General features: G+C 39.8%; 1 protein-coding gene across 2 annotated transcripts in view; it reads right to left on the reverse strand.

The window, feature by feature from the left end:
- nkain2 (sodium/potassium transporting ATPase interacting 2) overlaps window positions 1-15,385 on the reverse strand; it is a 235,751-nt gene that overhangs the window by 67,293 nt on the left and 153,073 nt on the right. For both annotated transcript variants that reach the window (XR_008639129.2, XM_055185591.2), the window contains exon 4: window positions 10,157-10,357. Coding sequence is in view for 1 of the 2 variants with exons in the window: in XM_055185591.2 (XP_055041566.1) it covers window positions 10,157-10,357 (201 nt within the window). In the remaining variant the exon portion in view is untranslated. The remainder of the gene's footprint in view (window positions 1-10,156; window positions 10,358-15,385) is intronic.

Genomic DNA, 15,385 nt, shown 5'->3' on the forward strand with positions numbered 1-15,385 from the left:
CGCTCACATCTCTCTCGATCCTCTGGAGACCTGGAGGAGGAATAGGAATGCACTCTCTTTGTGGTTTTGTGGGTGCCGGCTGAGAAGCCGGCGGAACAGAAACAAAACGAAACAAAAGATTTTCCACCCGGCCCTCTACCGGTGGAAGGAGCGGTGCCGTCACCGTCTCCCGCTGAGTGATCCCATCCAACTCCAGGTCGCCCGTCTCAGGGCCGCTTCGATTTCCGTTTGCCACGGGAAGCGGGTGGTGCGGGCGGGGCGGGCTGCCGACGGCTGTTCCCCCTCCGTGGTCTAGAAGACGTTCTAGCGGGGGGGGCGGAGGCAGCCGCCGGAGGGCGCCCTCGGCGAGGAGCAGACGGGGCCGCCGGCGCTGGGGGGCGAGATGCAGGTCGCTTGCGCCGGGGCATAATCTGAGCGATCGCTTCCGTCTGCTTCTGGGCGGCGGAGAACTGCTGGGCAAACGACTCCACCGACTCGCCGAACAGGCCTGCCTGGGATACGGGCGCATCCAAGAACTTGTTCTTTTCAGCATCCGTCATGTCAGCCAGACAGAGCCACAGATGGCGTTCCTGGACCACCATCGTGGACATCGCACGACCAATCGCCTGTGCCGTGACCTTCGTAGCACGGAGGGCCAGATCCGTAGCGGCCCGGAGCTCCGAAAGCACAGGCGAGTCGTGTCCTCCCTCGTGCAGATCTCTCAAGGCCTTGGCCTGGTGGACCTGCAACAACGCCATAGCGTGCAGGGCTGAAGCCGCCTCTCCACATGCATGATAGGCAGCCCCCGTTAAACCGGAAGACTGTCTGCAAGCACGGGAGGGGAGGGTTGGACGATCCTTCCAAGTGGGAGCGTTGGCCGGACACAGCTGCATCACGACCGCACGCTCCACGGGGGGAATCCCCGTATAACCCTTAGCGGCTCCATCGGTGAGGGAGGTGAGGGGGGAGGGCTGAAACGGCCGTAAACGGGTAGAATACGGCGACCTCCAGGTCCTGGTCAGCTCCTCGTGCACCTCGGGGAAGAAAGGTACTGGCGGAGAGGGCTGTGAAACCCGGGCAGCTCCAAAGAACCAATCATCCAGGCGGGACGGTTCGGGCTGTGGGGGGTGAACCCACTCCAACCCTACGGTCTCCGCCGCTCGAGAGAGCACGGCCACCATCTCTGGATCGAAATCCGGCGTCACGACCCGTCTGGAAGGGGGGAGGACATCCGGATCCTCAGAGGTAGAGGGCCCACCCTCGGATGCTGCGGTCTCCGTGGACCCGGAGGGAGGCACGACAGATCCAACAGACATCGTAGAACACGACTCTGAAGTTTCCATCGGCGCATCAACCGGCTGTGGATGAGGAGGCTGAGAGCCGGAGGACGAATCCCCCGCCCGGTTCAGCACAGTGATGCGGAGATCATCCTGCGAGAGCTTCACAGCCGCACCGTGGCGGCAATCAGAGCTCGTCGGACGTGGGTTGCGTTTTTCCCGGAGGAAAGACAACCGTCTCCGCAAATCCACAAGGGACATGTTCTCGCAGTGAGAACACTTACCCCCAGCGAACGCTGCCTCAGCGTGCTCGATGCCCAAGCACGAGAGACAACGCTCGTGACCGTCCTTCGGACCCATATACTTCCCGCATCCAAGATCGCACGGACGAAAAGCCATCCTGAAAAGGACGCTAATCTCCGGATATACGAGAGAGTGGCTGCCTTTAACAAGGCACAAAGCTCTCTCGTATCACTCTTTTAGGGAAATTCACTCAGATGCTCAGTTGATGATGCGCACAGGGAAAGGCAACGCACACACTAAACTCAAAACAAAAAGATGCAGAGCCTGTGGAATACTGCGAAGCGTCCGCTGTGGTACTGCCAGTCCAACCAACTTCCGCAATCGATCCCAACAGAGTAAAGTAGCTTCTCAGTAGCAGATACTGCCGGCTTTCGAAGCGATAAAAAGCTGATTTCCCTATTTGCACGTGCGCCTTATATACGCACCTGGCGGGGCGGCGCCAGCATTATGCAAATATCTCAATGCCAAGTTCATTGGCGTTTTAGTAGTATTCGAAGCAGATTGGTCTCTCTAAGCGAGCTCCCAATTCGTCGGTCACGACGTGACGTCGTAGTGACCGACTGAAAGGGAACCATTGTTACCCAAATTATTAGGACTTTTTTTAAAAGGTTCTGTTCCAGTAACATCTTTTGTACCTTTATTTCAGAAAGTGTATGTACTTTATAGCTCTGTACTCTTCATACTAAACAGCTGATTCATTTCAGCATCTACTTTTTTCTCCTTCATCTGAGATATCTAAATTAGAGGAACCCAATTAGGAAGTCCATTAGGTCTTACGAGCTGTAAAAAAAAATTCTCAGCGATAAAACGGGTGGAAATTCTCCAACCAGTGTGAATGTACAACTGATACAATTATCATAAATCTAAATGAGCTTAATATTCACCATATGGTGTCGGCACAAATAAGACGTTGACTCAGAAGAGTGTAGAGCGTAGCCTGCATGGAAAGGTATCTCCTCGTAGAAGAAGCGACTCGACGGAATAATGAATTGTGAAATCAAAAACGAAATCCCTCGCGTTCACGCGCTTAAGAGAGAAATTCCCTCAGGAAGCAGGTGTGCATCAATATTATCATATACACAGCACGGCACTCAAATCTGTTTCATCAACACACACGCTTAATTACATGAAATCATTACAAAAAACCCTCAGCAGCTTTGCTATTCTCTCATATTCCAGGCAGACTGACATGAAGGTTTTAGCCCTGCAATTACGAGAATAACTAGGAAAGAAAGTCTACCAGGGATTTTATGCATATCAGTACTACACTATTTTTGACAAAAGTATACCCCCTTTTAATGAACAGGTTTGACTACTTTAGTCATTTCCAGGAGAACAAATATTAATGATACAGAATATAATGATATTGTAGAGATTTGTTGTGTGCTTCATTGTATAGCGAGTTTGGGCAAGGATTAAGATTGAGTCGGTCTAGTGTGGAAGAACTTAAAAGCCCAGATCTGAACCCAGCTGAACATCTATGTAATGACGCCAAAGACTCATCATCAAAACCCATCAATTGCTTGGTACATAGGGGTACAGTAATTTCGGAACAGAATAAGGCCCTTTCAAAACAAACAAAAAAAAGTTTTAATGGTATTGTATGGTATACTATAGCATTAATATTTTTTTTAATTGGAATTATTAGAAGGGGGTGTCTTAATACGTTTGTCCACACAGGCCTAGTGTATAATACAACATTAACCTCTTGAAAAGCACCCCCACTTTAGCCCAAACCATGAAAAGACGTACTTTCATTAAAATGGTTGTTTTTACCAAACCATTTAGAGTATAAGCATCATTAGAGAGAAGACACTTTGAGCTTCATTTTCCAGGTTTCAAAATAATTTTAAGTTAAAAATTAAAAAAGTTAGTACATTGGAATAAAACTTTTTTTGCATAACATCTTTTTTATTACAAAACAACTTACTAATAAATATGTGTGTGAAACCTAGAAATGCAATGATCCCAAAGCCACAAGTCTAAACAAGTTATGTTTCATGTTTGAGGTCAATAGGCCCAAAAATGGCTAGACTAGTGCCTTTTCTGAGTGCCAGTGAGCCCCAAAATAAAAGTCTTTTGTTTACATGCATACACGTTTGTTCTTATTATTATTTATCCTTATGTTAGCATATAAAATGCAGTTTTTTACACCAGGAAATAAAACTTCATACAAATATTGTTGGATTCGTTAATTGGCTACACATTCTGTCTATCATTATTTTCCATGAATTCATTGGAGGAACGAGCGAGTCAAATGCTGTTTTTGACAGCGCTGTGTGGATATTATGTATTATACTCCTGCCTACTTTTAAAATCAAAATTTGAATGCGGGTTTATGTGTTTAGCGGAACCTAAAGTGTAATCACATACACAGTGTTACGACGTAAATAGTCCTCAGATTGTATATTATATTCTATTACAAGATGTTCATGCAAAATCTGATGTAAACAACAAACTATATATCTATATTTCATGGATTATACGCATTTGTGGACAAAAATGGTAATTGGATGTATTCTATTTGACGGTTTTCATGGGCTATGCACACTTCTGAAACAGACTGGATTCGACCTGCGATCGTTATATCAACACAAAGATAAGAAGTCCTGTTTATATTTTGCATGTTGTCATCTGGACTTCTGTCATAAAATACTACATTTATAATGCTGGATCATCTGTATCTCAAAACAGAGACCATACACTGATGCTAAACCCGTAGACCTTTTAAACGATGTATAGTAATGTTAATATTATTAATGTTTGTAGACAGTAGGCTATATAGATATTGTTAGCAGCGTTAAAAAAACTGACGTCATCCCGCCCACGAATTAGTGTGCGTCGAGAGGTTAAACTGCCCATAGCTTCCTCCAGTAGAGATCTAACAGGCAATAAGAGAAAAGCATCTACTCTCGTTTCTGCAGACCTGCCAACCTTGGAAATTTTTTTTGAGTAGCAACTTACCGCAGCGGCGCAGCGCGAGGTCAGGCACATTTGTTGATCAGTAGTGATTGAGTTCACATGCTTACTTATGACTTATTACTACAACTTATTACTAAGCAAATTGTTCCCACTCACCACCATATCTAGTCTTTCAACATACAAGTAGGCTATGAAGAACTCATTTAATGAAAAGGCAACCTCCAAAAATATTCCTATTAAACAATATGCTTATGGCATATGTCTTAAATACATGGGACATTATAAATAACAAAGAATCAACAAATAGCATGCTATGTCCTTGCTTTATATTCCAGCAGGCACGTTGACATAAACCTCTAATGGGGCACAGCAGGCCTACCACTACTTTTTCTTTAACATACCTAACATGAACAGTATTAATATGTTTTAATGCATAAATGCCATGTTAGCAAATGTGCATTCTACAGTACTGATGATAATGAGTCTTTTACACAAATTTACAATAACATTACTTAGCTGCTACTACAATAAAAAACATATGTGGATGATCCTTTTGTGTATTTTATCAGCATAGTGTTTAAACCTGCTGAAAAAACAGCATAAACCAGCATGATTCCCTTGCTGGTTTAGCTGGTGGACACCAGCATACAGCACCAAAACACAACATGGTCTTGGTGGTGCTGGTATGCTGCTGATGATGACCACCAGCTAAACCAGCACCAAATCATCATGAGAATTAAGCTGGTCTATGCTGGTCACCAGCAAACCAGCAACAAAACACAACATATGCTGGTCCTGCTGGTATACTGCTTTTTTTCAGCAGTGATGCCAACTGTTTATGTAGTGTCCTAAAGTAGATCTAGTGAACTAAACAGTAATGTCATATCTGACAATACAGAACAGTACACAAACATTGATTTTCTCAGCAATAATGCAAACCTCTATACTTGGTTTTGACTGGCTGAGCATATAGTTCGTTTTACCTCCCTCATCATCTATACTTTCTGCTTCTATTTCCCTGCTCTGCACAAACAAATCTGATGTAGATCGACAGGAGCCAGTAACAATCGAGTAAGAATAAGATTGATTTAAATTCAGAAGCGTACTTTTGTTTTGTCATGTTTTCTCGCGTGCCTCACATCACATGCTCTTCTGAGTGAGCGGCGGTATGGTGCTACAAAAAGTAAACACAGAGGCTCCGCTCGTGGACATCGATTTCTGCGTGCTCGCGCCAGTTTGTCTTGTGGGACTGCAACGTGTTTACAAGCGTGAATTACGGTTCATATAGCTCAGTCTTTTTGGCGCGATTAACAATGTAAATGAATATACTAGCAAATAAAGTAAAAACTTAAACTTGAGGCACAACATAGGACACTGGGTACAACAGATTTACACTGGGGCACGTACAACAGTAAAAGGCGTCTAGACGCCCCTGGTTGGCAGGCTTATTACAATGGATCCAATTCACAATTCCCATACCCTGCCCATTTACCTTTAAAAACGGTGTTTAGAACCATCCTCCCTTGTAAAACAAGTCACAGTATGAAGATGGACTGGGATGAAAAACAATTTCGTTATTTTCGTTATTCGCTTCGACGGCTCCCCGCTCTCCGCTTTGAAGAGTTTAAAACTAGCGCTATGATTGGTCGACGTCGTCTTTTCCCAACAGGTTGCTACAATGCGGTTACACAGATAGAGGAGTTGCCTAGTGCGCAAATGCACAGACAGTTTAATTCAAAGCCACCAAAGGCTTTTCGCGTATTTTGAAGTGACAAATCGTAGCAGCGTAGTTTGATGTCTAAATGCGTATCTGTTACGCAAAATGCGTAAAGGTTGGCAGGTCTGTTTCTGGATAGGAAGTCCCACAAAGCCACTAAAAGTTCCCACCCGACCCTACATCCTAAGAGAGGACCGGCTGCCTTTCTTCTCCACTATTTGCTATATAATATCTCTGCAGGAATGTCAGTGGTAAGAGTGAAAGGTCTATAAATAGAAATGCGAATGGAGCCGATACCTGCCAGAGTTGTGTTACTGCTTTTTGTGTGACTCTGGTGGTCACATTAAAGTCACTGACCCACAGACACTACAGCTGATGTGTGCCGGTGTAGCAGACTTGCACAGAAATGCTCTTATATAGGAAACATATTTCAATTCATTCAAGCATTTGAGTACACACTACAAATGCAGGGTTGTTGGGTCAAATATGGATATTTTCTAAACCAGCAGTTGGGTTTGTCCATATTTTACCCAACCATGCAAATATTTAATGACTATTTTCACTCTCTTTATTCGGATACAAATAATAAATACTTTAAATATCGACACAATGTAAAAAAAACTAAATTTTCAGAACAAAATTGCATCTTTAGGCACAAGTCAGTAGTTAGTGTGATCTCTCATGGCACTAAACAGGTGTTGTATCACCCTGCAGAGGTTTATTTTGTGATAGTAAACACCTGACTTAACATCATCTGGCTTTTTAAATGGCTGTTTATCAAACAATTAAATTACAGTGAAACAAACGAATACATGATATTGAAAAAGGAATGCGGAATAACATCCCAGACAATGCAATATAAAACACGCAAAATTATTTTGCTTCAAATATGTTCAAGGACTAAAAATTGCATAACCAACATACATATTTTACATCCTGTCTGGGAAAACAGCATCACTCTTTTCTTTATCACATGATCCACTGCTATCTGCATCAACCTAAAACTTACTATTCATAAGCTTGGAATGGTAAAAATGTTCCCTAGTTGTCACTGGGGCAATACCCTTTAAAAAAGTACTAACATGTAACATTTAGGCACAGATATATATATATTTGGTGCCAAAAATGTACCTTTAATGTAATAATATGCACTCTTTGGTATCAGTATGTGGGACAGTGACAAAAACGGTTTGGCAAGATGAGAAATTCAAAAATCTTTTTTAAAAACTTGATTTAAAAGCATGCATTGGGTACATTTCAGTGGGCAAAGATTAATTATGATTAATCGCATACAAAATAATATATAAAAATATTAATAAATATATATACACATGTAAATGTTTCTTAAATATATATATATATATATATATATATATATATATATATATATATATATATATATATATATATATATATATATATATATATATATATATATATATATATATATATATATATATATATATATATATATATATATATATATATATATATGAATGTGTGTGTATATACATAATATACATAATAATTACACACAGCACACACTCATATATTATTCCAAAAAATACTTTTATTTTGTATGCAATTAATCACGATTAATCTTCGCCCAGTATGTTAATTTATGCAATAAAAAAATGCATTTGCACCATTTTTATGAAAGTTAAGACTAGACCTGAAAATGTCAAATTGTGTAACCGCCAATTGTGCCAAAGAATGAGAAATATTAAATATTTTATCCACCTTGATGGCATGTAAGCATAAACATCAAAAAATAAATAAAAATAAAAAAACATTTTAAAATATCATCTAATTAGTTATTTCTAAATTAAAATTTTAATGCGATTTTGTAATATTTGTCCTGACATTTGCTGAAAACAGCTCAGTTTTCTAAATAATCTTTGACCATGATGTAAAATAAATCATATTAGACTAAACTAGATGATTATATTTTATTTTTTATGGATATATTTATATTTTCGTTAAAAAACGTACTAGTTACACCAATTGACACAGACCGGTTACACCACATTGACATTTTTGCAATTATCCCCCAAATATTATTTTGAAATAAAATAAATCAGAAATTTTAGACTTGGTCCTCAAAAAAGAGAATGTATGCAAATAATCTGCAAATTTATTTTAAAATTTTAACAATTTTACATTTAATTGAACCATAAAGAAACAAAATAATTAACCTCACGTCATTGTACCTTTTTAAGTACAAAGGTTAACATTTTAAAAGGGTACTGCCTCAGTGACAGCAAGGAACCATTTTTTGATCATTTATCTGCCAGTGTACAAAATATTAAAATCATTTAGTTACTGCAAAACCATTGTTGCTTATGTAATGTATTTCAGTTTGTATGGAAATAATGGTCACGACCTGATTTTATTCCCTGTGATCTTGGTTATGTTTACAAAAAAGATAAATCATTTCAGTAGCAGAGAAAGTTATAAGATCGTGATTTAAGTTCGCGTCGACAAACAACATGAACGTTACAAACTGATAAATCATGCACAATAAAATCAGGAATATTCATGCACAAACATCCAAACTTTGATTTCACGTTAATCCTATATAAGATTTTTTCTATATTAAAAATGAAAACAGGGACAGTCACGTACAAGCTTGTAATCAGAGACTTAGTGCTTCTAAGTTGCTTCACATCACTATCGAATTAGAGATGCTGATTGCAACGGGGGTTTGGCTGTGGTGTGGGTGGGGTGTGGGAGATAAAAGCAGGTGTTGCAAGTAATGAAAGAGATAAAGAATAAAGACTCAGAGGAAGGGAGCATCCTAAGGGCCTATTAACAACCCTCATTTAAGCAATATCAGCACTGGAGCCCAGCCAAATGGCTCAATGCTTCTCATGTTTCTAGCATTTCCGGTAGAATTTCCAGTTGTTTACCTTTAACAGAATTGGTGTAATCAACTAGTTACAATTTGAATAGATGAAAACAAATGCACTGCACAGCTTATAGCCCAAAATTGCTGAAGCTATTGAGTTTTTCAATCACTGACTCTTTGCTGCCTCCTGAAAAGCTTTTGGGTGCTCTGTTTGCAGATTTAATGTATTTCTGCTTGTTTAAAATGGAGCATTCTGGCTTTATTGTTGAAAGCCTCGTAAAAACTATAATAAAATGTACAGTCAGACAGTCGCAAAATAAACCCTGGCGGCATGATCCGGTGTTGTATCACTCTGCAGAGGTTTTTTTGTGATAGTAAACACCTGACTGAACATTATCGGACTTTTACATGGCTGCTTACCAAACAATTAAATTATGGTGAAATACAGGGCGACGCGATATTGAAAAACCGCAATAACTTCCCAGACAATGCAATATCTGATATGCAGTATGATTATGCTTTAAGTCTGGAAAGTCAATTTAAATGAAAATAAAATATAAAAAAATTAAGATAGGCCTACATAGCCAACATACATTTCATATTGCATGTCTCTATCTCTCACCTCTCTCAACAATCTCTCTGGTATCTGCATCAACCTAAAACTTACTATTCATAACTTTATTCAAATCATTTAGTTATCGCAAACCACTGCAATGCGCACATTTTGATGCATATTGCAGCCCTAGTAAAACATTGACTTGTTAGTAGAAATAATGACCGCAAAGTGATAACACTGCCCCAGCAATGCAAACACACAAAATTCACTTCAAAGTACATCTGAAATGCTAGCGAAATGTGAACTTGTCTGTGCAAGAGAGATACAACTTGCAGTGGTTACCCAAGACAATTCAATTGTACAATTTAGGTCATTATATAAAAATATTAGACCGCATAATGCACCGATCAATGCAGACCAAAACAGAGTGAGTTTTTCTGAGCCATTCAATAAAGCAAATTCATGATGATAATCCTTCAAATACAACTTCATTTAAATCCTCGAGTAACAGCACACAAGCAAACACTATACTGTAGGTATTGGATGCTACTCACAGCCAGGATGATCTGTAAGGAGCTTTGAGCCACCTCCACATACTGGTACTCCAGCAGACAGCCGGCGATGCTGATGTAGCGATGGTCCTCCGGGGCCCAAGAAGGAGGAGGAGTCACAGGGGTCACCCTGCACCCTGGGCCGTTCTCCATCCACCAGGAGCGATGCATGGAGATATTAAAGGTCATAATCAGGTCTGTGTCCTGCGGGAGAAAAATCAGTCAGAGAGAAACTTTATTAACCATCACCTGCGGTAACATTTCTGCATTATGAATAATCAAGTTTTTCGCTTTAAATGGTTAAGTTGTTGCCATTCTTAATGCTAGACTGCAGTTCAGACCAACTAGTCAAATGACATCAAAGTTATCAACCAAAAATCATACTGTAAATTGTTTATTCAACTCTTCTTCCATGCATTTAAAGGTCTTAGCTAAAAAATTGTCGTGGCACTTAATGGATTCTGTCAACAAAGCGTTATTTCTAAAAGGCAGATTTTTGCGAAATAAGACTTGTGAGGTGTCATGAAACATTTTTGATAAAAAATTATATGCAAAGTAAGAGTCTCAAAATAAGAAGCATATTTTACAAACATCTCGTCATGTATTATTTTGCACATGATTTCAAATGACATCATATCAATTTTGTTGTTTTTTCCACATTTAACGGGAAAATTTTCATTACCGCAACGTGTCCATGACTGGATTTGGGTTCTTTGACATGGAAATATTTATAATTAAAAAATAAAAAGCTTCAGTGCATGTTATACTATAAACATTTACAGAAACATGTGGTATTTGGTGATCATTGGTAAATGTAGCGACAATAAAAAGGAATATAAATGTGTCTGAGACCAATTTTCTCATCCTCCGCAACAATTTTCAATCATTGTTTAAGCCCTCAAGGAACTAACATGTGACACTCAAGATGGCTACCAGGTAAGCAGTTCTTATTTTTTGCCTCCAGATAAAAGTAGAAATTTTGTCATTGTACCTAGACAACTTTTCAGTTCTCATTACCGAAACATGAGTTTGTAAATGCATATATTTAATGTAATATCATGTTGCGGTAATGACAATTTTTGATAATGATAATTTAAAATTTTAAATAATTATATAGGAAAATTTTTTTAAATCCTCTAAAAATAATGATTATAGTAAGTTTATATGCAAAAAATTGCTTCAAGGGCTTTTTAAAAAAAATCTGATGCTGGACACCTTCTGAATCTGGATTTCGTGAGAATCACCCAACAGGCCTGAGGCTGGGATTAAGCAAATTTGAAGCGAAAGTATTTGATGTATAATTTGTGCTAAGAGCAATCGATCAATATCATTATCTAATTTTTGACAGAGGTGGCATTTAGCTTTTTCATATATTCAGAATAACACCGAAATTCAATTTTCAAGTGCTGGCAAGTCGTTATGGCAACAAGTCATTGCAATGATAATTTTTAACAAGCACTTCTTTAACAATGTAGGTCAAATATCAAGCACTTCTGAATATTTTAATCAAGCTAAATTCAGTCCACTTTAATTCGTAATCAAGAGAGCAAGAAAATTCCCCTTTGAGACGTATCAACTTCTAACCTCAAGAAATGAAGTACGAATCTTGAATTAGCTCATAATAAAATAATAATGCATCATGATCATTGTAACACTTGCACCCGTTGTTTAAAGTCAGACTTTGCAACATATGGCAAAAACAAAATTTTCTCTCATTTTTCATTGTATCGTTAATCAGTTAAAGTATCCCAAAATTGCGCAGTACAATTGTTTTGCTGGCACCTTACGTTATTAATGTTGGGGACTCAAAAGGGGCTCGTCGAACACAAAGACAGTTAAATGTGCCGTAACATTAAGTACAAAATCAAACGTGGGACGAAATTACATTTCTCAAATCCTAAATTTCCTTTTGTGCAATGTTTTTTTTTGTTTTAATGATCCACCCGCTGGTGCGTGAAGTGTTCACAGCACCCTGGGTCATTTAAGTGAATGCCAGCTGCACGAACTGAGGATTATTCACCAGTTTCGAGAGGGTAAAGCATGCATACTGTATTTAAACAAATCCCATCAGTCTTAAAAAACACGAAAAGCTTAAAAACAACTCTAACACTCAAACCTATAAATGCATGACCGTGTAAATTTGGTGCATGTGCAGAGTGTCTCCAACTTCCAAACCATGCTTTAGGTCTGAGCGTTTCACGCTTGAAAATAAAACTGTGTACAATATAACACTTTTCAAGAGAACAGTTCACCCCAAAAAAGACCCTTATTTTTGCCTCCACTGTGTTTCGAGGCAGAGTGAGTCATCTCAGTGGCCCGAGTCCTAGTCTCCATTATGTTTTCTTGAAGTCCAGTGGAGGATCAATCACTCGCCAGCCTCCATAAATGGCTCAACTGTTTACATAGCCAGTGTGGATGATGTGATAAAACACTTTTAATCCATTTCAAACCGCACACCAATGGCAGACGTTTTGTTACAGACTTGACTGACCTCAGACTGCAGTGTCCATCTAAGTGTGTGTGACTCCACAGCTCCACACAAAGATGCTCCACAATCTCAACAGAATTCAAACTGGGCTTTAGTGTTTTCATGTTTCTTATTAAAACATGTACAAAGAACCTGAATGCTTGAATTGATTCGTTTTCACAAATCAATACACCTCATATACATGCACAAAGCCTTGTTTGTGCACAGAAACATGGCGAATGACAGACCATTATGATGCAAAAAGTCAGGGCTTTAATTAAAAATGCAACCATGCAAAGTACAACCACCTGTTTACAACACCTTTGACCGCAGGCTGTTAAAATAAATGAATTTCTAGATAAAATAAAATAAATAAATAAACATATCAGCCTGGCTTCATTATTATTTACTGATCACTTAAAAGTAAAGGTCCCCAAAATGGTCTCTTTGTCTGCTAAAAACGGTTGGCACTGTGTGGCACCTTCATTTTGAGACGCGTAAAACAAGTAAATAAAAATACTTATGAGAATGTTTGACTTTAAAGCTATTCTAGAAAACGTATCGAGTCACGTATGTAACCTTTGTTCCCTAAGAAAGGAAAGAGACACTGCGTCTCCTTTGCCATATTTCATGCGTACCTGTTAAGCCACCTTCGGCAAAATTTCAGATAGCGAGGGCGTTTTTCAGGTTGCCTTTTATACTTCCTGCCTCCCACGTCACCCCGCCTGTGATGTCACACCCCACCATTGATTGAATTTGATATACAGTATACATTTAGATGCACTCATGCCTGGAGGTGTTCTCAAAGCGTCGCTATGGTGATGCAGTGCGAGTTCCCTCGAAAGGTCCCCAAAATGGTCTTTGATCTTTGACTTTAAAGCTATTTTAGAAAACGTCTTGGGTTACGTATGTAACCCTTGTTCCCTGAAAAAGAAGGAGACGCTGCGTCTCCCTTGCCATACTTCCTGCGTACCCGTTAAGCTGTCTTCGGCAATATTTCACCTAGTGAGGGTGTTTTTCAGGTCACCTTATAAACTTCCTGGCTCCCACGTCACCCCGCCGGTGACATCACACCCCACCATTGTTTGAATTTAATATATACATTTAAATGCACTCATGGCTGGAGGTGTTCCCAAAGCGTCGCTATGGTGATGCAGCGCGAGTTCCCTCGAAAGGTCCCCAAAATGGTCTTTGTCTGCCTAAAAACGGTACTTCTATGGCACTGTGTGACACCTTAATGTTGAGAAGAGTAAAACAAGTAAATAAAAATACTAAGAATGTTTGACTTTAAAGCTATTCTACAAAACGTCTCAAGTCACGTATGTAACCTTTGTTCCCTGAGAAAGGAAGAGACGCTGCGTCTCCCTTGCCATACTTCATGCGTCCCTGTTAAGCCGTCTTCACCAAAATTTCAGATAGCGAGGGCATTTTTCAGGTCGCCTTTTATACTTCCTTGCTCCTACGTCACCCCGTCGGTGACGTCATGTCCCAACATTGGATTGAATTTGATATACACATTTAGATGCATTCACACCTGGAGGTGTTCCCAAAGCGTCACTGTGGAGACGCAGCGCGAGTTCCCTCGCAAGCGAACCTAACATGGTTTCCCACAGCATTGTTGCGAAGAACCCTTTCATAACCTTTATTTTTTAGGCGGAGTGCACAATTTTTCAAAACGCTTTGGAAAAGGGAGTCGGGCCGACAACCAAAACACACTTGTAGCCAACCAGCATTAAGGTGCGTGTCTACTAACCAACATCCTTGCCAGGGTTGCGTTTGTGTGGGGCGGGTCTATCAAAAGAAGGTCTACTGGGGTACAGTAAGGGCGTGTTTGTTTAGGTGATTTCAAATGTCAACATTGGCTTTCAAAAATTGTGCACTCCACCTTTAAGAGTGTATCAGATATTAAACTCTTTGAATCTGATATCAAACAGGAGTAAACTGCCTTTGCTTAGTCAGACAACTGTGTTTGACAGGCATTTCTCTCCCTTACACAGGGAAAGAAAGGCATGGGCCAAATTAAGTGTATATGTTGTCTTCATCTTCTGCCCCCTCTCTCACTCACCTTCTCTCTCTCTCTCTCTCTCTCTCTCTAACAGGTGTAATGAACATCAGCCGAGTGGATAAATGTGATCCATCAGCAGTCAAATAGCAGGACTGACTGCTCAACACATCAGCATTTCAATCTGAGACGCAGCAGGGGTCCCACAGACAAAAACTCCTCCATTACTCTTTTTTAGTCTGGGCTGGAGTCACGGCAACGGGGGACACGGGCGGTCTGAATGAGGGGCTGACAGCGAGAGGTTGTCAGGACAGTGTCTGAAAAAAAATGCCACCACATTTCAACAAGACTTATGGTCTGATGCTGCAGCATGCTTTACTGAGAGTGATGGTAGATGTAGCTGAGCCATCAAAGCATATTTAGGATCAAGTGTCCTAATATGGTATACTGTATGTCGTTAAATACTATAACTTTGTCTAAAAACAGTTACATTTTGTTATCTTGCAAGAAATTCAAAGTTCACCTTAATTATTAAAGCGATACTCCAGCCAAATATCAAAGTTACCCCTTGATGTACTCACCCTCAAGCAATTCGAGATACATATGTCCATTATCTTTCATACAAACACATTTTGGAGTTATTTTAGTAAATGTCCTTGCTTTTCCAAGCTTATAATGGGAGAAAACAGGGATTAGGGAACAATTTCTGACTTTGAAACCCAAAAAGTACATCCATCCTTCACAAAGGTCATCCACATGGCTC

Source organism: Misgurnus anguillicaudatus, chromosome 18 (genome assembly GCF_027580225.2).
Source record: "Misgurnus anguillicaudatus chromosome 18, ASM2758022v2, whole genome shotgun sequence".
NCBI lineage: Eukaryota > Metazoa > Chordata > Actinopteri > Cypriniformes > Cobitidae > Misgurnus > Misgurnus anguillicaudatus.